We start from the raw sequence: 27,624 nt of genomic DNA, 5'->3' as shown, positions 1-27,624 counted from the left end.
TCATCAAGCACCTCTGCAACATCCGCCAAAAGTGGGACTTCCTGATGGCCAAACATTTTAATTCCAATTCCCAAACCAACATGTCGGTCCATGGCCTCCTCTTGTGCCAAGGTTAGGCCACCCTCAGGGTGGAGGTGCAACACCTTATTCTGTCTGGGTAGCATCCAACTGGATGGCATGAATATCGGCTTCTCCTACTAAAAAATAATTCTCCTATTCCCCACTCTGGCACCTTACATCTTCTTATCTGCCTATCACCTCGCTCTGGTGACCCTCCTCCTTCCATTTCTTCCATGATCCATTCTCCTCTCTTATCAGATCCCTTCTTCTCTAGCCCTTTACTTTTCCCACCCAACTGGCTTCACCTATCACCTTCTAGCTATCCTCCTTCCCCTCATCCTCAACCCTTTTATTCTGTCACCTTCCCCTTTCCATTCCAGTCCTGAAGGACGGCCTTGGCCCAAAACGTTGACTGTTGGTTCATTTCCATAGATCTTGCCTGACCTGCTGAGTTCCTTCAGCATTCTGTGTCCAAAATTGCTTTGGATTTCCAGCACCTGCTGAATTTCTCATGTTTACAAGTTATTTACTATATACTTCCTTTTCATAACTCATTCAGCCAGAATGTAGCCACCTTTGAATTTTCATTTATTAAAAATCATCTCATGTATCAGTCTGCTCCATTTCTGCACATTCATCAATGGTAGCACTAATTTACCATACCATCTGATGCATCTGTCTGTGGGGTATGACCTTCCGACAAATTAAAAGTTCCATTTTCTGTCCAGGATGTTTCTGATAGTTCTGTGTCTGAAATAGACAGTTCTTTGCCAGCTCCTGAGGTACTTATCTACAGAACAAACATAGAAATTACAGCAGTTGAACAATTTAAAAAGTGTGATTAATCATGCAACTAAATATATTAACCACATTTTTAAAGCAACTTATTAAACAAAATACTAATATAAATTTACTGGAAAATAATTTGCATTAATAAGACAATACAACCTAAACTTCTAGTTATGTTCCAAGCCCTCTGTAGACTTGTCCTCAGCTCTGTAACCACCTGTAATCCTTTAACCTTCAGATTTCAGCATTCTTCCAATTCTGATCTATTATTGGTGATCATTATAAATACACTCAACTAAGCTTATATTTTATATTCAGCATATTTCAGATGAAATATTTCATAGAGAACAGGGGTAAAAGTGCAATGTCAGAATTTCAGAATGATGGGGGATGACTGGGAAGATGAATGTGGGGGTGGGGGAAAGAGGATTAGAGGGCATGCAGAGGAGGAGGAGGAGGAGGAGGCAAAACAGAGATCTAGAAATGTGTTGAGGATGGAGGAAGTGCAGAGAAGAGACAAGGATCAAGAGATGAGTGGAATGGGAAGGATAGAATTATGAAAAAGAGATGGTTGAAGGGAGAGAGGAGGGCAGCAAGAGCAGGTTGAGGATGGGTCATTGAATCAGATTCAGAGAGCCAAAGGGTGGCAAGAAAGAAAGAAGGGGGTGGGGTTCTAAAGATAAAGGGGATCAGGGAAAGAGAGTTGGTAAGGGAGATAGAGAGGGGTGAAGGAGCAGGGAAGGGAGACCAAGTGTCTTGACCATAAAGTCTTCAAATTTAAAAATACATTATTTGCCTTTCCAAAGGCTCCAACATTTCACATTAATATCATCTGAGGAATCTTACAACAGGAAGCATCATAATGTCAGACAATGATACGAAAGTTACTTTGCTGTTATTCATTAACAGAATATGCACCTTATAACTTAACTAGACCATGCCCAAGCACAAAGTATTGCTATCTAGAATATTAAGGATAGTGGGCAGATGGGAATGCCACCATACACAAATTTTGTTCCAAGTCTCTCTTTCTCTGCGACCTCAAGGTTAATTTAACTTGGGGACAAAATGCTGGGTTTGCCCGCAATGTTTCTATACTATGATTAGATGATCATCTGGATGTGAATTTCTACATGTTACAGGAGCATATTCTCTAACCATGGGACAAAGAGCTGATGTATCTGCTTCACTCTCATCTTCTGATTTTCTTTCAGCCAATTCTTTCTGTTTCACTGAAAGACAAGATCAGCAACAAATAATAAAGGGAATGTTAGAGAAATAATTTTCTTCATGCTTAATTACCAAGAGAAACTTTTAACATTCACTTCATAAAATCAAAATGCTTTACTTTCACAGAGGCACAAAGGGCAATCCATAATCTGTTAGAGCTGCCTAACCCTTCCTCTCATTATCCAATCCAACTAGCAATTTACTAAATAGACAAACTCTACAGATGTGCCTGACCTGCTGAGTGCTTCCAGCATTATCTGTTTTTACTTTATGTTGGATATGGATCAAACCCCTCTTCAGGCTATCAGTGCAGTTGTAAGGAAATATCCCAGTTTTTACACCAATTTTAAGTGGCTGGATACCTTCTCCTGGTTAACGGTCATCCTTCAGGTAATACCAGCTGTACTCATTACCCTGACTTTTATTACTTTCTGGTTGTGTAATCTTGCACTATGCAAATTTAATGTCTTGGTTCTATTCTGACTGATTCTGATTACAACTCAAAAGTACTTCATTAACCTAGTTGAGATGAAGAAATAATCTATTCAAATAGAGAACTAAAATAGAAAATGCCTTATAAGGACAATAAATATCATTAGTTTAGTTCCACTGTGTTCCTAACACTCATATTTATCTTTAAATTACTTTAAGGTTCTTACTTTCTATTCTTCTTTGCAAATGTTTTACATAATCCTTAAGACCAAAATCCAGTCGCTGCAGAACTGGTTCAACCTTTTTGCAGATACGATGCCACAGGTCATATGAGGTTATTAAAGGCCACAATAGGACACACAACACTGTGAAACCAACAAGAAAAATAAAATTATTTCAGATCATGCCTCACCATCATTCAGTGTATATAGGAGAAATTGACAGAATATCAGAATGGAGAGAAGATAGAAAAGTTGAAAATATTTGTACCTATTCAACAGAACTGTAATTTGAGATAACATTATGGTTAGTTTTATCTTCATAGCCCATAGACACAGCTGTTGTTCAATCAATTTTGTTCTACAGTAAAATGTTTTACTGAAGTAATAACTTAGAAGGGCAATCTAGTAGTGCACATTATATAACCAAAGCTATTAAGAGGCATGAGCTGGCTGGTGGTGTAGTGGCATCGGCACCAGACTTAGAGGTGAGTGGTCCTGGGTTTGAACCCGGGCTGACTCCTTACACGCTTTCTATCCATGCTGGGTTGAATGTCGAGTTAATAACTTGGCCTAGTTAAAAAACTAATGCTAAAGAAACGACAAGGTTGCTGCCTGATGTGTCACAAGGCATGGAAAGGAATAACAAGAAGTAAGATGCATGGGACAATGACACAGCTTGTCACATTCATGATCTTACTGAATGGCAGAGCAGGCTTCAGGGATTAAATAACTTACTCATTTTTAATCATATTTGCAAGTTCTAAACATTGGCATACAACATAATAAGACTATGATCAAGGATGTGACATTTTTCACTTTAAAGCAAAATATGGACTGATAAGTAAATTTCAATACAGGGTACAACTGTAATTTTGAATCTCTTTGTATGCAAGTGAGCGACAAAGCATTACATGAGCTGCTATTTTTACACCACCAATGACAATACCAAGCAAAAATGACAACACATCTCATTTACCTGTGATGTTTTCCACTTATACTGCTAGGTGGTAGTTTAAGAGGAATTCAATGTTGATATCATCACTAACCTGCAACTGCTACCTGCCATATCACCAGATAAACAACATACAAAGTGCTAGATGAACTCAGTGAAGAAAGGTCTTGGCACAAAACTTCGACTATCTATTGATTTCTGTAGATACTACCTGATATGCTGAGTTCCTCCTGCATTTTGTGCGTATTGCTTTGGATTTCCAGCATCTGCAGGCTTTCTCATCTGCCAGATAAATAACTAGTTCATTTGTCCCAAGCTAGCTTTAAGAAATGTATTTATTTTTAAGAAAGAAACCTATTTTTGGCTTTTAGAATTTTATTGAATGCATTTGGTTTGCTCTCCCTCCCTTTTCCCCTTAAAATTTAAACTTCCAGGTGCTTTGTTACTTCCTCATTATTACTATTATTATTACAATGTCCTTACTTTCTACTTAACAACTTTAACCATTCACTATTTTAAATAATTAGTCTCTCTCCCCTTCTTAGAAATAAATACATGGCTTTATACCTTTCTTTGAGCTCAGAAATTTTTAAAAATTGTCAAATAAACACAGGAATCAATAGTTCTACATTTATAGATATAAGTTCAATCTCACACTATCTTGCCCAGATGTCTTTAGTGCCTGAAACAACTGTTTCCTTCCCACCAACAAATAGATAAATGCCCTTCCTCTGTTCTCATTCACATCTTCACTAAGCAAAATACACCTTATAGGCAATTAATAACCATTACTTGTTTAAACTATATTCTGCACTACTCCCTCCAGCTAAAGTTCATGGATAATCCCAATTTTGTTTCTCTTTTCACAGATGTTCTTTATATATAAAAAAGCTTGGCATAGCAAATCATGATGTCAAAATAAATTATCTGTGTATTTACAGATGAAATCCCTCACTGTATGCTCATAGAATATTAAGTTTCTACCACAAATATCAGAAACATTGTTACAAGAAGCATGTTCTCTATATATTACTAACATGTTTAGATCATACAGTTGTTCTAATACCTCAGATTCAGATTTATTGATCATATGTAAATGAAACATACAGACAAATGCATTATTTGTGTTAACAACCAACACATCCAAGGATGTGGGGGGCATCCCACAAATGTCACCACACATTCCAGCACCAACATAATACACCCATAATGCCCAACAGAACACAGGGCAGAACAAAACAGAACATACCAAGCAACAAAGAGACAGTAATGAAATAAGCCCCATTCCTCCCTCCCTACCTTCCACCTACGCACATACACAGCCCTCTAACCTACAATAGGCTGTCTTTGGCCTCTAGATTCCAGCTGACTCAGAATTTGTAGATATTGGGCCCCTGACTTCCCCAATGGACTCACAGAGATTCTCAGACTCATGGCTCTGGCCATCGAACCTTGACTTCTGGATTTTGATGCAAACAATCAATTAACCTTTGGGCTTCAATTTTCAGTATTGACACAAGACTCTTGATAAGTTTATAAAGATTTGGCATGGCATCTAATACTTTGACAAATTTCCATAGAAGTGTGAAGAGTACAGTCAGCCCTCCTTATCCGTGGGGGATTGGTTCCAGGACCCCCCGCGGATACCAAAATTTGTGGATGCTCAAGTCTCTTATTTAACACGTCTCCGTACGGTGGTCATTAGGACCTGGTGGTGCAGCTCTGAATCCGCAGTGTTTCTATTCACGAAAATAATCACGATCGCGATTGAAAATAAGGTGGAAGTAATAAAGCGATTGGAAAGAGGTGAAATGCCATCGGTCATTGGAAAAGCGTTCAGCTACATACAGTCAGTCAACGATTGGAACAATTTTAATGGAGCATGTGAAAGGCCCTGCCCCGATAAGCAACGCAGTGGTTAAATTATTGAAATATGTATGTTTCTTAAGTGTTTATATGCATAGAAAGGTAAAATATGTACTATATACTAAGAAAAACATTTGACTAACTGACGCTAAATCATACCGGATGTACCTGTTCCGACCTCAAATCCGACTTAAAGACGGACTCAGGAATGGAACTCGTTCATAACCCGGGGACTGCCTGTACTTTTAAGTCATTTCTAGATTACTTAAAATACCTAATACAATGTAAATGCTATGTAAATAGTTGTTGTTTGTTTAGGGAATAATGACAAGAAAAAAGTCTGTACATGCTCAAGCAACGAGTGCTGGAGAGAGAACTTCAGGGTTTTCCCGATTCGCGGTTGGTTGAATCCGCGCATACGGAATCCGCGGATAAGGAGGGCCGACTGTATATTGATTATTTGCAACATAGCCTGGTATAGAAACACTAATGCCCTTGAGCAGAAAATCCTACAAAAAGTAGTGGATATGGTCCAGTCCATTGTAGATAAAATCTTTCCCTCCATTGTGCAAATCTGCACAGAGAACTGTTGCAGGAAAGCAGCATTCATCATCAGGGACCCTACCACCCAGGTGATGCTCTCTTCTCACTGCTGCCATCAGAAAGGTGGTACAGGAGCCTCAGGACTCACATTATCAGGTTCAGGAACAATAATTACCCCTCAACCATCAGGCTCTTGAACCAGTGGGGATAACTTCATTCAACTTCACCTGCTCCATCACTGTACTGTTCCCACAACCTATGGACTTACTATCAAGGACTCTTCACCTCATGTTCCTGATATTTATCACTTACTTATTCATCTTTTTTTCTCTCTTTTGTATTTGCACAGTCTGTTGACTTGGAGTGGAGGTTTAGACTGCAGTCTGTCCTCCAAATTCCCCCATCCCTGTCCCTAAACCCTAACCTGGCCCCCAACTCCCCTCTCTGTGCCCCAAAACCATCCCTATGAATCTAAAATAAAAACCTAACAAAAACTAATAAATACCTAATCTGAGCCACAACCTCAACAGAGACCACAAACTAGATCTATCTAATATATGTAGTTTATGTTCAAGATAGAATTCAGGATGAAAAACTACACACAGGGACTGCCGAACTACCAATATGCAAAAGATAAACTGTGCAAATACAAAAATAATAATTACTTTAAAAAAAAGAGATAAATAATACTGAGAACACGAGTTGTAAAGTCCTTGAAAGTGAGACCCTAAGTTGTGGAATCAGTTCAGAGTTGAGGTCAGTGAAGTTCTCCATGTTGAAGGGTAATAGCTGTTCCTAAACCTTGTGGTATGGGATCTCAAGCTCCTGTACCTCCTTCCTGATTGCAGCAGAGGAGAGAGCATGGCCTGGATGGTGGGGGTCCTTGATGATGGATGTTGCTTTCTTGAGGCAATGCTTTTGTAAATGTGCTCAGTGGTGGAGAGGGCTTTGCTTGCAATGGACCAGGCTGCATCTAACACTTTTTGAAGGCTTTTCCATTCTTGAACATTGGCATTTCCACACCAGGCCACAATGCAACTAGTCAGGGTACTCTTCACTTTGCATCTATAGATGTTTATCAAAGTTTTAGATGGAATGCCGAATCTCCATAAACTGCTAAGGAAGTAGAAGCAATATCGTGCCTTCTTTGGAATGACAACTACATGCTGGTCCCAATACAGATCCTTTGATAACACCAAGGGATTTAAAGCTTTTGACCCTTTTCACCTTGATCCACTAAGGAGGATTGGATCATGGACTCCAGTTTCTTTCTCCTGTAGTCAATGGTTTTGCTGACATTGACTGAGAGCTTGTTGTTGGGATACTATTCAACCAGATTGTCAATTTCCTTCCTACGGTATATGCCAATTCATCACCATCTTTGATTTGGCCAATGACAATGGCATTGTCAGCAATCTTAAATATGGTATTGCAGCTGTCAGCCTCACAGTCATAAGTATAAAGGAAATAGAACAGGAGGCTAAGCATACAGCCTTGCAGTGCTCATGTTCTGATGGTGATTGTGGAGATGTTGTTGCCAATCATACTAACTGCAAGTGAGTAAATACACAAGGAGGTATTGAGGCCTAGGTCTTGGAGCTTAATGACTAGTTTTGAGGGGATGATAGTGTTGAATGTTGAACTGTAGTCAATGAAGAGCAAACTGATGTATGCATCTTCACTGTCCAGATGTTCTACAGCAGAGTAAAGAGCCAAGAAATGGCATCTTCTGGTGACCTATTATGATGCTAGGCAAATTAGAGCGGATCCAAGTCACTCATCAGGCAGTGTATCGAAAGTACAGGCAGGTAGACAGAAGGAGTGGAGTGGCTCTGTCACTACAAAATGTAATCAGATCCTTAGAGAGAGGTGATAAAGGATTGGAAGCTGTAAAATCCTTGTGGATAGAGTTAAGAAACTGCAAGGGTAAAAAGACCTTGATGCAAGTTATATAAAGGCCCCCAAACAGAAGCCAGGATGTGGGATATAAATTTCAATGGGAAATAAAAAAGGCATGTAATGAGGGCAATATTTTGACAGTCATGGGAGATTTCAATATGCAGGTAGATTGCGTAAATCAGACTGGTGCTGGATCACAAGAAAGGGAATTTGTAGAATGCCTACAAGATGGCTTTTTAGAGCAGCTTGTGGTTGAGACCATTCGCGGAAAGGCAATTCAGGTCTGCGTATTGTGTAATGAACCAGATTTGATTAAGAAGCTCTAGGTAAAGGAACCCTATGATGCAGTGATCATATGATAAAATTCACCTTGCAGTTTGAGAGGGAGGAAATAAAGTCAGATGTAAAGTCAGATTTACAGTGGAGTAAAGGGAATTACGGAGGTTTGAGAGAAGAGCTGGCCAAAGTTGATTAGAAGAGGGCACTAGCAGGGATGATGCAGAACAGCAATGGCTGAGTTTCTGGGGGCAATTCAGAAGGTGCAGGACAGATACATACTAAAGATGAAGAAATATTCTAAAGGGAGGATGAGGCTGACAAGGGAAGTCAGAGACAGCATAAAAGCAAATGAGAGGATATATAATATAGCAAAAAATAGTGAGAAGTTTTGGGAAACTTTTGAAACTGACAAAAGGCAACTAAAAAACCCGTAAGAAGAGAAAAGATTAAATAATAATAATAATAATAATAATAATAGCCAATAATATTAAAGCAGATACCAGAAGTTTCTTCAGATATATAAAGGGTAAAAGAGAGGTGCGAATGGACATTAGACTGCTGGGAAATGATGCTGGAGAGGTAGAAATGTGGGACAAAGGACTGGCAGACGAATTTAGTAAGTATTTTCCATCAGTCTTCACTGTGGAAGATGCTGGTAGTATACAAGAAATTCAGGAGTGTCAGGGGGCAGAACTGAGAGTAGTTGCTTTAACCAAGGAGAAGATACTTAGGAAACTGAAAGGTCTGAAGGGAGGTAAGTCACCTGGACCAGATGGACTACACCCCAGGGTTCTGAAGTAGGTAGCTGAAGAGATTGTGGAGGCATTAATAATGATCTCTCAAGAAGCACTAGATTCTGTAATGGTTCCAGAGGAAAGGAAAATTGCAAATATTACTCCACTCTAAGAAGGGAGTGAGGCTGAAGAAAGGAAATTATAGGCCAATTAGCTTGACCATAGTGGTTGGGAAGATGTTGGATTCTATTATTAAGGATGAGGTTTCAGAGTACTTGGACGGAATTGATAAAGTAGGGTAAATAAGAAGGAAATAACAGGCAGGATAGACAAAGGAGAGTCAGTGGATGTTTTTATTTGGATTTTCTGTAGGCCTTTGACATGAGGCTACTAAAAAAGGTAAGAGCCCATGGTTCTACAGGAAAGATACTAGCATAGATACTGGCAGGAGGCAAGAAATCAGAACAAAAAGGGCCTATTCTAGTTTGCTTCTGTAGACTAGTGATGTTATGCAAAGGTTGGTATTGGTACTTTAGAGTATCAACAATTTTGATGACAGAATTGATGGCTTTGTGCCCAAGTTTGCATTCAATACAAAGATAGGTGGAGGGTCAGGTAGTGTTGAGGAAGCAGTAATTCTGTAGAAGGACTTGGACAGATTGGGAGAATGGGAAAAGAAGTGGTGGATAGAATATAGTGTAGGGAAGTACATGGTCATGCACTTTGGTAGAAAGAATAGAGTAAACTATTTTCTAAATGGGGAGAAAATTCAAACATAAGAGGTGCAAAAGGACTTGGGAGTCTTTGTGCAGGATTCCCTAAAGGTTAACTTGTAGATTGTGTTGGTAGTAAGGAAGGCAAATGCAATGTTAGCATTCATCTTGAGAAGACCTGAATATAAGAGCAAGGATGTGATGCTGAGGCTTAAGATGGCATTGGTCAGATTGTACTTTTGGGTCCGAACAGTTTTGGGCTCCTTATCTATGGGGAGGTGAGCTGGTTTGGAGAGGATCCAGAGGAGGTTCATGAAAATGATTTCGGGAATGAAAGGGTTAACATGTAAGGAACACTTGAATGCTCTAGGCCTATATTTGCTGAAGTTTAGAAGAATGAGGGGGGATCTCATTGAAACCTATCAAATATTGAGAGGCCTAAATAGAATGGATGTGCAGAGGATGTTTCCTATAATGGGTGAGTCTGGGACCAGAGGGCACAGCCTTAGATTAGAGGGACCTCTGTTGAGCCAGAGGGTGGTGAATCTACTGAATTCATTTCTACAATGGCTGTGGAAGCCAGGTCATTGAGTATATTTAAAGTGGAGATTGATAGGTTCTTGCTTAGTCAGGGTGTCAAACATTACTGGAGAAGGCAAAAGAATGGGGTTAAGAGTGATAATAAATTGGCCATGATGGAATGGCATAGCTGCTTTGATGGGCCGAGTGGCCTAATTCTGCTACTATGTCTTATTGTCTTATGTTGTTGATGTGCTTCATTACTAGCCTTTCAAAGTACTTCATCACAGTAGATATTGTTATGATCCCAGCCCCCTCCTTCTTGAGAAATCGCAAGATCGCTATTAATTCAGGTCTTGGACCCAGGAAATGAGAGAGAATCCTCAGCAAGACAAAGCAACGGATTTGGCCATTGTTTCTTGGAGACACCTTTGTGGATTGCGATCCTATACTACATGCCAGCTCTCAGGGCTACGTGCACACCCTTGGGCAATGTGGGCTGGGGATTGCATCACCCCACCCTGATTGACATCTACAACCCTGCAAGTCAAGATAAAAGAGGGGCTACAGGGGGCAGTCCCCTAGCGACGCACCAGAAGGAGACACCATCGCTCATCGCTCCCGTGATAACGGGAAGCTATTCGGAAGCCACGTGCATTCCGTTTCCCCTGGCCTGGGGAGCGGGTGGCTGATAACACCGAAAAGGACTTCGAACTAACAACGGGGAACCAACGTTCCCGATTCAACGGTTTTGCATCCTAAAAGACTGGGCAAGTTTCTGTTATCACAAATCTCTCTCTCTCTCTCCAACCAGTGAAAACCCAGCGGTCCCCAAAGGCTAAAGCCTGCATGAACTTGAGAGACTTTTATATTTCCATCGGACAATATTTTTACCCCTAGACAAAACGATAGAGCTACTTCTTATTGATGATTATTACTATACCCGCGCTTTAGATTGTATATTATCTGAATGTTTGTATTAACCTTACTTTTGTGCCCCCTTTATAAATAAAAACTTTTAAAAATAGTACCATCAGACTTCAACGGACCTCTCTATCTTTGCTGGTAAGTGACCCAGTTACGGGGTTCGTAACAATATAAATGCTACTGGACGATAGGCATTAAGGCAAGTTACTATGTTCTTCTTGGGCACTGGTATGGTACTTCAGACTGCTGAAGTGAAAGGTTAAAGATGTCAGTATATACTCCAGCTACTTGATTAGCACAGATCTTCAGTACTTGGCCATGGATACCACCTTGACCAGATGATTTGCATGGGTTCACCTTCCTGAAGGATGTTCTCACACCATGGTTAATCAGAATCAGTGGACCCCACACACCCCTCATAGAAACTCTTCTCCCTCCTGCCATCTGGCAAAAGGTACCGAAGCATTCGGGTTCTCATGACCAGACTGTGCAACAGTTTCTTCCCCCAAGCTATCAGACTCCTCAATACCCAGAGTCTAGACTGACATCTACATCATTTATTATTATATTGAAATTTGTCCTCTACTGCGCCTATTGTCTTGTTTATTAATGATTAATTACTGTACTGCCCTGCACTGTTTTGTGCACTTTATGTAGTCCTGTGTAGGTCTGTAGTCTAGTGTAGTTTTTGTGTTGTTTTACGTAGTCTAGTGTAGCCTTGAGTTGTCTCACATAGTCTAGTGTAGTTGGTGTTGTTTCATGTAGCACCATGGTCCTGGAGGAACGTTGTTTCATTTTTACTGTGTACTGTACCAGCAGTTTATGGTCGAAATGACAAAAAAAAGTGATGACTTGACTTGAAAAGCTGTGGATCCCAGTCCAGATGCTGCTGGCGTCCATGGGATGGATGCGAATCAAAATATGTAAAGTTTGTACGTAGTTTCAAAAGAAAGCATTGTTTATACTTCGTAAATATATAACTGTCCTTTGTGCTTAGCACATAAATATTGAGCCCCACATTGGGCCAGCAGACCTTTCCACCAAAAGCGTCTCCATATGACGCCTGCTGTACCTTGTTTTGTTGAATAAAGAAGCTGCCTTTGTATCTACCAGTAATTTTTCCCAGCGATTTCACTTACAGAGTATGGACCTTGTGACTTTCAGGCTACATCCACACTAGACCGGATAATTTTGAAAATGCCGGTTTTGCGTAAAAACGATAGGCGTCCACACTATGCGTTTTAAAAAATATCTCTGTCCACATTAAAACGGTTATTTCAGTGAACCTCCTCCTACTGTGCATGCGCAGGACACATCTACCGAAAACAAGCGACATGTTTGGTGTCGAATCTCGCTGTGAAAGTCCGTGTCACAGACTAGATAAACTTAAACAACGGACAGTTATTGGCTCTCGTGCAGGAGGACTTAAAAGTTAAAAAAAAACTAATACTGGAACATATGGAGGCAACTGACAGGGAGTTCACGGACTGTATGACCCGGCTGACGACGAACCTTGAAAAACTGAAGAACGCTGTTGCATTAATAAAGCCCCTTGTTAAATGTATAAAACATGTCTGCATCAGTATTATCTTGTATTTCCAAACAATATTACGTTAAGCTGTTACACATCTATTGTCAGAGAAGTACTTGCATAAATAGGTAAACCACCTTCATATGAGCAAGGACAGAAAACAGGGCAAAGTGAGTATACTTATTTATTCAGTAAGTTATGGGTCAAATTATTTGGTGAGTACATTTCTAACTCTTCTGGCTTCAGTCTCGTTGCCATCTGTTCTGAAATTGTTAGGTTACATTCAAGAAAACAATGAACTGGCGTGCTGCCGTCACAATCTGTTCCGGCACGTCATGACAGCGTTTTCAGATTCCACACTGCTCCGGCCAATCCGGCGTTTTCAAAATTACACACTCTGGAAAGCGTTTCTGAAAATCTCCGGTTTCGGGGGACAAAAAAACACTGTTTTAGTGTGGACGGAGGCTAAAAATGAAGAGAAAAAGCTTCGGTTACGGATTTATCCGGTGTAGTCTGGACATAGCCTCAGTGTCCCACAAGAATGTGTTGATTCCCTAGTGCCTTCTTTAATGTGCCTTCTTAAAGCTAATCAATTCAAAAAACAATTAGGAATTGACAATAATTGCTGGCCTTGCTAATAAGGTTTTCAGCCCATGAATGAAAAAGGAAGAAGGTCTCAGCTGATAAACAGTGCTCATTCATGTTTAATGTTACTTAGAAATTCTGGGAAGAGCAAGGGTGCAGGATGTATTCTGAAGTGGAGACTTTAAAGCTCAACACTAATTGTGGCTTAGTAGCACCACCGCTGACCGAGCTAGCTGAGTCTTCAAGTATGTAGCCACTTGTCTAAATCTAGGCAGGTTGTGAGAGTAGTAAAGGTTTAACCCACAATTTCATTCTCGGCAGATATAATCTATAATAGGAGTGACCACCATAATGTTCTTGTGGAGCCAAACTCCCTATTTTACATTGGGTATGCTTTTCATTGTGTGGCTCACAGATATACCAAATTAGATTGAGCAGTTCTGGCAGCTGAAACTGACAATTAATTTACTGTTGTTCTCAGAACTGTACGCCATTCATCTGATCCAGCGTATCCTTCAATTGCCAGGGCCCCAAGTTAGTTCAAAGAGGAATGCAGAAGGGCAAGCCAGAAGTACACACTGAAAATAAGATCCCAACCCAGTGAACCTGCAATATATGTTCTAAAGGTGTGCAATGAACAAAACTAAACATTGGGTTGGCACGGTAGTGGCAGTTCAGATGACACAAGTTCATTTGCCTGTAAAGAGTTTGTATATTCTCCCCTTGGTGTGGGTTTCCTCTGGGTGCTCCAGTTTTCTCCCACAATTCAAAGATGTGCTGGTTGATAGGTTAATTGATCATTGTAAATTGTACCATGATTAGTCTAGAATTGAATTGGGAGTTGCTAAGTGGTGCAGAAGGGCTTATTCCATGCTATATCTCAATTTTAAAAAAAAAATTAAAATGCACAAAACAGATCAGATTAAAGCTTTACAATCTAGCCACATCAATTTCAGATCATGGTGGACAATATATAATGGGAGAAAAAATCACCAAGAGCATCCTCAGTGAAGGCAGAATTCTAACATGTGAGTATCATTGACAAGGGTGAAGTACTTCAGTAATATATAATCTTCCTCAAAAAAGCCCACCTCCAGCCAGCTCAATTCTTTCTACATGATATCAAGAAATGGTCCACAGCACTGGACGCAGAAAACTCAATGAGACCTGATAATATCCCACCTTAATACAGAAGACTTGTGCTCCAGAACTCACAGAGTTTGTGCCAAATTGCTGCAGTGAAGTTGCAAACAAACAATGCAAAAAACGATCACGTCATATAGTGTCTGAGTAGTTACCACCCTCAACTAATCAATTAGGACAGGAATCAACAAAATCAACCTAATTGTAGGTATAACTAACATTGCTGAAGTTGATCAAAGGCTTTGAAGAGGATTTGCAATGAAAGACTGATTTCTACCTCAGGGCCAAGATTAAAATCTAACCAAAAAACATGGGATAAAATCTCACTTGATCGAAACCATCAGAACTAAATTCACTAAAATCCTTGATGCAATTCATTCCAATGTGCTTACTTCACTTTCTATTTTGACCAATGCCAATGATTGTTTAATGATCACAGAGGAAATGAGCACACAATGCAGGTTAGAATACAACCAGCAGGGTTTATGAGGGTCAAAAATGGAAAAGTGATCAGAAGGGTATTGGAGGTTACGTCTAAAGGTAAGGGTGACAGGGATAAGGATTTCACCAGTCAAAGAGTTGAGACATCAGACATTGGCAATATCAGTGTTGAAAGTAGATGGTCTTGATGGAAAAATTATGTTGATAAGAAGTTTATCTGGTAGTATCTCCATTTTAAAATCCTTATCCCTTTTTACCAAATTCCCTACTGAGCCTTCATGCTGCCCATCCTTCTAATGTCCAGCAGGTTTACAATCTTTTGAGATCTTTTTGCTCCTCCAGTTATGGCCTCTTGCACATTCCTGATTTTTGAATCTCCATAGAAATGCCTTCACTGTTTAAACATTAAGCTCTATGATTTACTATATATCTCCCTCCCCCCTGCCACTCTCTCTCCTTTTCAGCCGATTTCTATGGGGCGAGGATGTACACTATATATTTTTTGTAATTTATTTTTTTTCTTGAAGTTTATCATCAAACAAACATTTCCATAATATGTATTTCAGACATTGTACATATATGTCACAAATATCCACATAATATTTATCTGAGGTATACACTTATAGAAAAGAGTGGAAAGAAAACACAAGCAAAAGGAAAAAATTATGTACAAGTAGGGAGCGATCTTTTTTTTACAACATATTCATTGATTTGTGAGAATAAAATGAGGCCTATGAGGCATTATGTATTTAAACCATTTTCCCAATATGAATCAAATTGTTCCAGCTTATAGAACATAGAATAGTACAGCACATTACAGGCCCTTCGGCCCACAATGTTGTGCCGACCCTCAAACCCTGCCTCCCATATAATCCCCCACCTTAAATTCCTCCATATACCTGTCTAGTAGTCTCTTAAATTTCACTCCATCACTGACTCAGGCAGTGCATTCCACGCACCAACAACTCTCTGAGTGAAAAACCTTCCTCTAATATCCCCCTTGAACTTCCCTCCCCTTACCTTAAAGCCATGTCCTCTTGTACTGAGCAGTGGTGCCTGGGGAAGAGGCGCTGGCTGTCCACTCTGACTATTCCTCTTAATATCTTGTACACCTCTATCATGTCTCCTCTCATCCTCCTTCTCTCCAAAGAGTAAAGCCCTAGCTCCCTTAATCTCTGATTATAATCCATACTCTCTAAACCAGGCAGCATCCTGGTAAATCTCCTCTGTACCCTTTCCAATGCTTCCACATCCTTCCTATAGTGAGGCAACCAGAACTGGACTCAGTACTCCAAGTGTGGCCTAACTAGAGTTTTATAGAGCTGCATCATTACATCGCGTCTCTTAAACTCTATCCCTTGACTTATCCACCTGTGAGGCAACTTTCAGGGATCTGTGGACATGTACCCCCAGATCTCTCTGCTCCTCCACACTACCAAGTATCCTGCCAGTTACTTTGTACTCTGCCTTGGAGTTTGTCCTTCCAAAGTGTACCACCTCACAGTTCTCCGGGTTGAACTCCATCTGCCACTTCTCAGCCCACTTCTGCATCCTATCAATGTCTCTCTGCAATCTTTGACAATCCTCTACACTATCTACAACAACACCAACCTTTGTGTCATCTGCAAACTTGCCAACCCACCCTCTACCCCCACATCCACGTCGTTAATAAAAATCACAAAAAGTAGAGGTCCCAGAACAGATCCTTGTGGGACACCACTAGTCACAACCCTCCAATCTAAATGTACTCCCTCCACCACAACCCTCTGCCTTCTGCAGGCAAGCCAATTCTGAATCCACCTTGCCAAACTTCCCTGGATCCCATGCCTTCTGACTTTCTGAATAAGCCTACCGTGTGGAACCTTGTCAAATGCCTTACTAAAATCCATGTAGTCCATCCACTAAAATTATGATTAACAGATGCTGTTATCTTCTCCATTTTGTAAATGTCCATTGTAATTTCCATCCATGCATTTAAAGTTGGGCTCTTCTGTGATAACCATATCCTAGTAAGAGTCTTTTTACCAGCCACCAACAGCATATTGATTAAATATTTATCTCTTTTCGACCATTCTTGAGGTATATACCCAAAATATATGGTCTTACTCTCTAAGGGTATTTCACATTTAAAAATGTCTTGTAGGGCATTGTGTATCCCCCTCCAATAGTCTTTGATAACAGGGCAGTCCCAAAAAATATGATAATGATTTGCATTTTGATTTCCACAATTTCTCCAGCAAACAGGGAGGTTACTATCATAATGGGATTTCTGAGAGGGTGTAATAAAATATCTTATCAGGTTTTTCCATCCAAACTCCCTCCATTTCTGTGAACTGTTACACTTCCATTGATACCTCCATATTATTGTCCATTCTTCCTCAGATATAATTATCCCTCCTTCCTTCTCCCATTTTGTTTTAATGTATGAAGTTGAATATGTTTTAAGATTTGACAACCCCTTATACATGCTTGAAATGATTCTACTACCGTTATCTGAATTATATGCTTTTCTAAAGAGCTCTATCAAGCATGTACTTGCCTTGGTTACATTTTTAAGTGTCCTATTAACATATTGTCACATCTGTAAATACCAATAAAAATCTTGATTTCTAATAAGTGTTTCTCTTTAAGCATTTCAAAACTGAACAGTGTTCCTTCTTTCATTATGTTGCAAAGAACTATTATTCCTTTAGCTGTCCAGTCCTTAAATCTAGCATCCAGTTTATTCGGCGAAAAATCCAAGTCATATTTGCACACCATTTAAGAATTGCAATATCTCCCTCTAGATTATATTCTTTTATAGTAGTTTTCCATATTTTAAGAGTCAATTTCACCCATGGGTTATTAATAGTATTTATGTACCTTTGCAGGTTGCTATCAGCCAAAATTGCTTGTATGGGGATGAGAAATACCAGCTCCTCAATGTTTTTCCTTTGAGCGTCATATGATGGGTTGCACCAACATATCACAGCTCTCAACTGTGCTGCAAAATATTAATCTCTAAGAGAAGGTAGGACCTATCCCCCCTTTTCCTTTGCTAATTGCAAAGTTTTGAGATGAACTCTAGGCCTTTTACCTTGCCAAGTATACCTTGATAACATCTTGTTCCATTCATTGAATTGATTTTGATTCATCTCTATTGGTAGGGTCTGAAAGAGATATAACAGTCTGGGCAGTATATTCATTTTAATAGACTCAATCCTTGAACTGAGACTGAAAAAAGGAATCAGGTTCCATCTTGCCATATCTTCCTTAATTTTTTTTATATAAAGGCTGATAATGATAATAATTGCATTCTGATAATTTTGCCAAATCTTTTGGCATAATGATGCCCAAATATTTGAAAGACTCTGTTTGCCATGCCCAGGGATATCTACTTTCTATTTCTCTTGGTGGGCTATAGTTATATGAAAGTAACTGGGTTTTATCTATGTTGATCTTGTATCCTGATAATTGACCATATTGTTCAAAGGATTGCATCAATTTAGGTAAAGAGTATGTTGTTTGCCCTAGAAAAGATCAAAATGTCATCCGCTTAACAAGCCAATTTATGCTCTGTCCCTTTAATAGTAATTCCCCTGATATCTTCATTTTGTCTGATGTATTGAGCTAATGGTTCCAGATATAATGTGAAGAGTAGCAGTGACCATGCACAACCCTGTCCCGTGTCCCTTTCTAGGATAAGACTATTTGATAAATATCCATTGATTTTAATCCTAGCAGTAGGATTGTCATATAGTGTCTGTATAGTTTTAATAATTGTCTTGGAAACCAAATCTATGTAAAACTCTGTAAAGAAAATTCCAATTAACCGAATCAAATGCCTTTTCAGCGTCCACACTTATCACTATTGCTTCAATTTTATTTTTTTGTATATGATCCATAATGTGAAGTGTCCTTCGTATATTGTCTTGTGTTTGGCGTTGTCGTGTAAAACCTGTCTGATTGTTACGTATCAGTACGGGTAGAAACTCTTCTAATCATTTGGCCATGATGGAGGTAAATAATCTATAATCTACATTAAGAACGGATATTGGTCTAAATGACCCACATTCCATTTTATCCTTGCCTTCTTTCAGTATAGCTGAGATTATCGCTTCCTTCCAACTGGATGGCATTTGTGCCTTTTTTTTTAGAGCCCAGTTCAGTGTGGGGAGTAAAACAGGAATTAACTCATTTTTAAAATTCTTTGTACCACTCTGCCGTATACCCATCTGATCCTGGTGACTTGCTTAATTTAAGCCTACTAATTGCAGCTTTTAATTCAACTTCAGTTGTGTCAGCAGTCATCCTTCTATTTTGTTCTTCGCTTAAGGTGGATAACTAGAGAATTCAGGAAGGTGTCAATTTGGGTTATGCTTCCTCCTGGAACTTTGGAATACAGAGTTTTGTAAAACACTTCAAAAGCTTCTTGAATTTCACTTAGCTTATTTTTTATCATTTTTGTTCTTGGATCCCTAATTCTATGAATTGTATTTTCTGCTATCTTTTTTTTTTAGTTTCCACGCCAGTATTTTCATAGACTTAGATCCACTTTCATAATGTCTCTGTTTCAGAAACATTAAATTTTTCTTGATTTCTTGCATAGCCAAACTATTAATTTCATTCCTAATTTTTTTAATTTCCAAATTGCCAATTGCCAAATTCAATTTGTGTTTTTTCTCTAGTTCCTTCAGCCTATTTTGTAATTCCTCTAATGTTTTATTCCTTATTATTTTCTTATATGAAGATATTGCTATAATTTTCCCTCTTAAGACAGCCTTCAGAGTATCCCATAAAATGGAAGGTGAAACCTTTCCATTATCATTGAATTCTAAGTAGAGACTAATTTCTTTTTTAATATGTTCCTTAAAGTATGAATCATTGAGTAGACTTGAATTTAGTTTCCAAATAGTATTCTTTGGTTGTATGTCAAAATCAACAGATAAATATATAGGTGCATGGTCACTTACATCTATTGTCCCAATTCCACAGGTGTTTATTTTGTCTTTGTCTTTTCCAAATGTATTGAAATAGTCTATTCTTGTATATCCAGAATGGGGAGCAGAATAATGAGTGTAATCCCTTCTGTCGGGAAAAGGTTCCTCCATATATCAATTAACCAACATCCTCAAAAAGTGTATTAACTTTCTTACATAAGGATTTTGTTTCATAGGTTTTTCTATTGGAAGAGTCTAACTTTGGTTGTAATTGTAAACTTAAGTCTCCCCCACACATCAAGAAACCTTCTGTTTCCGCTACCATAATATCAGCAATTTTCTGAAAGAAACCAGTATCACTTCCCGGGGGTGCATATATATTCAATAGAGTAACTGAATTTCCATCTGTATTCCCCCTTACCAGAATATATCTGCCCTCCTTATCTCCCATTTCGAATACTTTTTCAAAATTTAGCTTACTTGAGATAAGAATAGCAACTCCTCTCCTATGTCCTAATTTATATGAGGAGAAAAACAAATTAGTGAAGTCCATTCTCTTTAGTTTTCTATGCTCATTATCACTTAAGTGAGTTTCCTGTAAATATATTACATGGGCGTGTTCTTTTTTCATTTTGGATAGAATTCTATTACGTTTGATTGGATTTACTAGCCCTTTGACATTAAAAGAAATGAATTTTACTTTGTCCTTAGCCATCTGTATTTATCTGTCAATGTATCATTGAAATTAGCAGAATAACACTTAATCGATCTACTCCCTGAACAAATAAGAACCAAGAAACGCAAATAATAACAAAAAAGGCAATGAAGGTGTGATTCCAAGGCTGAGATCTCTAGTAGATGACCCTGGGTTGAGCTAGAGGAAATGTCTAGCTGTGGGGGGTAGCCCCTCCTACCTGTGAGTTGAGGGCCCCCATTGCAGTATCCATAAAAGTCAGTGAACAAATCTATTACACAGAAAAGATTTCCCTGTGTACTCCTATATATACATACACACACACACGCACACACATATATATATATTCTCATTTTGGTGGGGAAAAAGAAGTAAGTGAGTGAATAAAGAAGAATAACTGAGTAATATAAAATCCACATTATAATAAGTATTTCTCGAGATAGGTATATCACCGTCTATTTTTGCTTCCGTTTAGCTTCTCAACATTTTTAAAGTTAGTCAAACCTTATGGCTCTTCTGGAGGTGGTGAGGGCTGTCTTTGGAAAACTCCCAGTCTCTTCCTGATATACTTCTCTCACCCTCCTCCCGTCTCCTGCTCTCTCGATTCTCGCACTATTTCCCAAGCAGAGCGGGATAATTCCTCTACCAGGCTTTCCCTCGATTTGATCACACTGACGGGCGACCCTCTGGCCTTCATGTCTGTAGTCGCCTCTTCCACTGTCTGATACAGTTGGATCCCATCTTGATAAAACACTCAAAGTTTAGCAGGGTACGGAGTTTGAAATCTAATCCTTTCTTGCTTTAGTATTCGCTTTACTTCAGGGTATTCTTTACATTTCTGCAGGACCGTGAGGGGGTAATCTTGATCAAAATATATTAGTTTACCATCTAAAAACACCGTCTTCTTACCCAGGCCCTTCGTAGAATCTCCGCCTTGGTACTGTATCGAAGGAATTTAATTACTATTGAGCGTGGCTTATCTCTGCCCCGGGTAGGCCACGGGACAATCGCATGACGCGCCCTCTCAATTTCCAGATCCACAGTTGAAAAAATCTCCAGCGCATCCCGCAGCAACTTCTGTACAAACTCCATTATAAACAAACCCTCCGCTCCTTCGGGAACGTTGTATATCCTGAAATTTTTCCGCCGTGATCTTCCCTCCAGGTCAAGCAGTTTACTTTCTTGTTGATTTAATATTTTTATCGTCTTACTTAGCATCTGTTCCACGTTTTGCACGCGATCTTCCACCTTCTCAATTCGAATCTCTGCCACTGCTATTTTTTGATAAACATTGGCGAGCTCTGACTTAATATCATGTAGCTGCCGTTTTATATCTTTTTGGAACTCCCATATCTCTTTCAAAATTTAGATCATATTTGCCGCTCTGCCTGAACAAGGCCCATCGTCAGCCTCGCTAGCACGTGGTCGGGTAGGAGAGCCGCTCACTGTACCCCTCTCATCCACAGGCTCCGCAGTGTTGCTTTTTTTATTTCCATTCTTTTTCCCCATTCTTGCCCCTCTTATCAGTTCAAATACTTTCGAAAAATCCTATATTTGATGGGTTAATGGGGCAAAATATGTATTTTTCCGGAGGAGCTATTGACTTAAGCTGCCATTCTCGACGATGACGTCACCGGAACTCCAGGATGTACACTTTAATGTAGACACCAACTGGTGACATCACCAGCTCATACTAAACACAAAGTTTAGTATGTGGTCAAATCAAGACGTACAAAAAAGCTGGATGAACTCAGCAGGTCGGGCAGCATCCGTTGAAAGAAGCAGTCAACGTTTCCGGTTGAAACCCAGTCCTGACGAAGGGTTTCGACCTGAAACATTGACTGCTTCTTTCAATGGATGCTGCCCGACCTGCTGAGATCACCAGCTCATGTTGGGTAAGGAGGCAGACAGAATCCCAGTAAGCATCAGCATAATTGTAGGGTTTGAATTATATCTGTTTATCTTGTGGCACTGAGATCAGCCAGCAGTTGCTGCTGTTTCTGCAGAGAAACAGACACCATCATCTAGTCTATTAAATCAGTGAATTTTGCATGTATTTTGCTATCCATTTCAGCACAGTGCTGGAGAGAGGATTCTAACAATGCTAACTCCTATTGTTCGCATTGAGCTTTTGTTTTGTGGAGAAACAGGTTGTCATTGTGACAAAAAAGAAAATCCTGCACTTTGTGTGAATGTGCACAAGATGACACTGCTGCATTATAAAAAGTAATCAGCTCATAGAATTCTCCTGTTAATATTTCTGCTGTTGAATAAACAGAAATGGAGTGATACAGAAAAATCAGAACATTCTCCACTTACATTAACCATGATCTAAGTCATAGACTGACAAGGTGCATTTGTTTTGATTTGACAGCTGAAAGGAATCTTAGGCTTGGGCAGTCAATTTTCTATGGTAGCAAATGGCAAACCTGCTCCTGAATTAGTATTTATCTATACAAGAATGCTTAAAATATTTTAAGAAAAATAAAATACACAGTTCAGTGGGAAGTACTGAGCATAACTCCACTTAAATTTTACTGTACACCAGTCATTGAAGGTGGGCATGCAGGTACAGCAGGCAGTGAAAAAAGCAAATGGTATGTTGGCATTCATAGCAAAAGGATTTGAGTACAGGAGCAGGGAGGTTCTACTGCAGTAGTACAAGGCCTTGGTGAGACCGCACCTAGAGTATTGTGTGCAGTTTTGGTCCCCTAATCTAAGGAAAGACATTCTTGCCATAGAGGGAGTACAAAGAAGGTTCACCAGATTGATTCCTGGGATGGCAGGACTTTCATATGAAGAAAGACTGGATCGACTAGGCTTATACTCACTGGAATTTAGAAGATTGAGGGGGGAGCTTATTGAAACGTATAAAATTCTAAAGGGATTGGACAGGCTAGATGCAGGAAGATTGTTTCTGATGTTGGGGAAGTCCAGAATGAGGGGTCACAGTTTAAGGATAAAGAGGAAGCCTTTTAGGACCGAGATGAGGAAAAACTTCTTCACACAGAGTGGTGAATCTGTGGAATTTTCTGCCACAGGAAACAGTTGAGGCTGGTTCATTGGCTATATTTAAGAGGAAGTTAGATATGGCCCTTGTGGCAGTGGTGAACTACATATACCTGTCTGGACACGCCCCCCTGCTGACTGCTCCTGTGGCTCCTCCCACTGACCGTGGCTCCTCCCACAGACCCCGGTATAAAGGCGATTGAGGCCTGAGCCCTGCCCTCAGTCTCCAGGATGTAGCTTGGTGGTCAATTGCTGCTTGTTCTTTCTTCCAGTCAATAAAAGCCGATATCTCACCTCACGTCTCAGGGAGTTATTGATGGTGCATCAATGGCTAAAGGGATCAGGGGGTATGGAGAGAAAGCGGGTACAGGGTTCTGAGTTGGATGATCAGCCATGATCATACTGAATAGTGGTGCAGGCTCGAAGGGCCAAATGGCCTACTCTTGCATCTATTTTCTATGTTTCTATGTTATGCTAACATACAATATACATGGACAGCTTTATGCTGGGTGTAGCTGGAAAGACTAAATAAAAAATTGAGGCCCTGGTACTGACAACTTGACAAGATTGTGTAATTTTAAAAGAAAGAATTTTATTATGAACAGCAGCTATAAAATCAGAACAGTTAATTAAAATGCACCGTCCAAATCCCACAAAAGCTGGTTTATGATTATGAATTATGAACAAAAGCATTCTGTTGTTTATGTACATTTCTGTAATGTTTCAAATGCTTGGCTGTTGCACCTAACATAGTGCAGCAATCTCATAACCAGGAGAACATATATAACAAAAATAACTACTGGAAGATAGTTCTTAAACAGCAGTAGGGGTACTTACACAAGACATACGATACCACGGCACCAGGTATGTAGCGTCCAATAATAGCACAAAATGTACAGAGACTACAAACAAGAAGGCAAAACTGTAGGAAAGAGAGAAAAGGAAAATTAAAAGAAAGGTTAACAAACTACTCAAGTTGCAAGAGAATATTGAAGCAGATCTTCTACTGCCCATTCTTGTTCTATCATGTAGAAGAAGCTCTTTGACTCCATTTGAACTGAACAAAAAACAATTTTGACTAATACTTTAGGCCTTCTTTCCCCACTAATATTTATTGAGCAGAAAGTCTTCATGTGTCCTAATACATTCATAAAAGGCCAACTTAAGATACTAATTAGGAACTGGGCAGAAAATGGTTGGCAATTCTGAATGGGCCATTTAACTATGTACCTCCCCAATTCTAATGTATGATTGGTTAAAACTTCTCCAATGCCCCATATATCACTTCTAAGAAGGAAGGATTCTTGCTAGCAGATACAAGGACAAATAACATTAATGATTTAGATATTAAAAATAAAATTAATTCATCAGTTAATTTTTAAACCATACAAAATGTATTTAATTTTTCACTGTAATCTCTTGTACATAATGTGATATAACACAAATAATATGGAGCAGAAGGAAAGGAAATAAACTAGCTTCATCCCAAATTGTAGCTACCAAACAGATTCACATTTTTTACAATTACTTTTTATAAAAAGTGGAGGTCTACACTTTAGATTTGAAGGGAATTGGAAGTTTCTTACCTTCCCAGGGTTTTGCTTTTTGAAATGGGACATTTCCTCAAAAAACACTGCACAACTCGTCCATGACTCTGTAATACACTGACTAAGCCTTGGTGTATTCTCCTGTTTAGTTTCAGTCATTTTCCAGCTATATAAAAGAAAAGTTAAGCATTATTTATTTTTAAATGTTGCAAACCAGAAATAGATTTGTTCCAATCTGGAATTCCTGACTGTTTGTCTTTAATTAATAATTCATGGCATTTAGACTTCATTAGTAATGCAAGAATTTTTTTGCTATACTTAATTGCCCTCATACTGAGGACTCAGTTAAATCTCAATCACAGTGATGGGTATAAAGTAATTCACAGACCAGACGAAATAAAAATGTTACTTTTCCTTCTCTGATTGACATCAGTTGACTATTTCATTTGGACTACAGGAACTCACAAATTCTAACTACCACAATTTACATTCCCCAGTGGCATATCAGATATTGTTATGTGTGTGTTTAGCTTAAGAATAAGAGGGTTAAGTCGTGTAAGGCAAAGATGCTGTCCTGCCTTAAGTCCAGTCTGTAGCCACTAAACCAGGCTACATATGTTGCAGTGTAAAACCTCTCCAAGGAAGGACTCATTCACATCACACATTCACTGTTCTAAGGTAGAAGCTACAGAAAGACCAAATTGGGCTGCATCTCAAAATTCTTGAATTTTTAACTTTTGTTCAAGTGTTGAATTAGTGATTCGGTTTCTCATTCAAAATCCTTGATTTGAAATATTAACTTTCAACTAAATTATCACTGATAAAGTTAATTCTTTAAATTTGTCATAAAACAAATTGTACAGATGCTCATACATTCTTTGCTTTACAACATATATGTCAAACTCAAGGCCCGCGGGCCAAATCCGGCCCGCGGTGGAATTATCTTTGGCCCGCGAGATAATATCTAATTACTATTAAAGCTGGCCCCAGTAATCGAAGCGCCTATGGCGTATGATATGGCTAATGCTGAGTTTATTCAGGTACCAGGTTTTTAGTGTTTATTCGGCAGTCTTCTTCATAAGAAACGGAATTTGTAAAGTGAAACACTTTGTAGCTATAGCAGAGACTGAGACACATGAGAGCAGGCTGAAAAAACGGAGGCAACGAAAGCTGCGTTCGCACGCGTCCGACTGATCCGGCCCGCATGAAGCTGCATTTTGCTCAATCCGGCCCGTGACCTAAAATGAGTTTGACACCCCTGCTTTACAAGAAGAATAGCTTGGCTTATAAATCCTAACAAAAAGGCAAACTAATCTGGTTACACTAGAGGGAGGGGGAGGAGGGAGGGAGCGGGAGGGGAAGGGAAGGAGGAGCAGATGGGGAAAGGGGAGGGCAGAGGGAGAGAAGGAACTGGGAGATTGATGGGCTACTACCCATCAATAATTCCTAGAACCAAACTCTGAGCTCTCACAATTTTATAGGATTCAGTAAAGCAGGTCTTCTTCTGCTTGAGTGGCTTGCACTGTGTACAGTATGTGCATGTATGCATGATAGAATTTAAAGGAAGTGGTAGTCAAATGTGCACCAGACCCACCAGCAACACCACTGGGTCCCTCTTTTTGCAAGAGTACCATGTACTATGAAGTGCCAGAAGCAATTTGCTGATCAATGCACACTATACAAAAAGTATATCTTCACATTCAGCAGTGGGCTTTATTAATTTTTGAAAATAGTTAACAAATTTATTTTGCTACCTATAGATTTTTCTGACATTGTTGTTCAGAGGGAGATTACAACATAATGGAATGTCTCAGATGCATCACAGGAATATTGTCAAAGGAGATTTGGCTTTAAGACTCAAGAGACATATTGATGAAGGTGACCAACAGATAGTTCAAGGAGGTGGATCTCAAAGAGAGTCTTAAATACAGGGGAAGAGGTAGCCAAGGAGAAACACACTTTTCTCCATAGATGCTGCCACACCTATGGAATTCCTCCAATGCTTTTTGCATTTTCCAGATTCCAGCATCTGCAATCTCTTCTGTCTCCACAACACAACGAGAGAATTTCAGTCTGGGGCTTTGACAGGTGAAGGCAAGGGCAATGCTGGAACAATAAAATTAAGTGTGATAAATAAGTTTGAACTGGAATTGGGCAATATAGAATAAAAAGAGATCAGAAAACAAGAATTTTAAATTTGATGCATTACTCAGCAGGGAGCCAGTGGAGGTCAGAAACTATAGGTATGTTTGCCATATAGGACTTATAGAGGACAGAATTTTGGATGATCTCCAGTTTATGGAGAATAGAGCAAGGAAAGCTAGCCATGAATGCTAATGGTAGCCAACACTAGAGATAACAAAGAAAAGACAAGTGGTTCAGCAGCAGATGAGTTAAGGAAGGGACAAAGTCAATTTATGTCACAACAGTGAAAACACTAATTGGTATCTCTCTGATATTTGCTTTGAAGCTCACTTTGGGGATGATCTGACTCAATATTCCTTAACAATCTAATCGACTTCAGACAATGCCCAAGTTACAAGTTATAACTGAGGGGATGAGATTGAAATGGACTCAACTTTGCCAGTGTT

General features: G+C 39.3%; 1 protein-coding gene across 1 annotated transcript in view; it reads right to left on the bottom strand.

Moving 5' to 3' along the window:
* Positions 1-27,624, bottom strand: part of retreg1 (reticulophagy regulator 1) — a 115,774-nt gene that overhangs the window by 9,130 nt on the left and 79,020 nt on the right. Inside the window, exons 4-8 of the mRNA XM_073023869.1 lie at positions 25,073-25,199; positions 24,324-24,408; positions 2,739-2,876; positions 2,008-2,081; positions 724-850 (exon numbers count right to left, since the gene is read on the bottom strand). Coding sequence (XP_072879970.1) covers positions 724-850; positions 2,008-2,081; positions 2,739-2,876; positions 24,324-24,408; positions 25,073-25,199 — 551 coding nt within the window. The remainder of the gene's footprint in view (positions 1-723; positions 851-2,007; positions 2,082-2,738; positions 2,877-24,323; positions 24,409-25,072; positions 25,200-27,624) is intronic.

Source organism: Hemitrygon akajei, chromosome 20 (assembly GCF_048418815.1).
Source record: "Hemitrygon akajei chromosome 20, sHemAka1.3, whole genome shotgun sequence".
NCBI classification, from domain to species: Eukaryota; Metazoa; Chordata; class Chondrichthyes; order Myliobatiformes; family Dasyatidae; genus Hemitrygon; species Hemitrygon akajei.
This window is presented reverse-complemented; position numbering and strand designations above follow the sequence as displayed.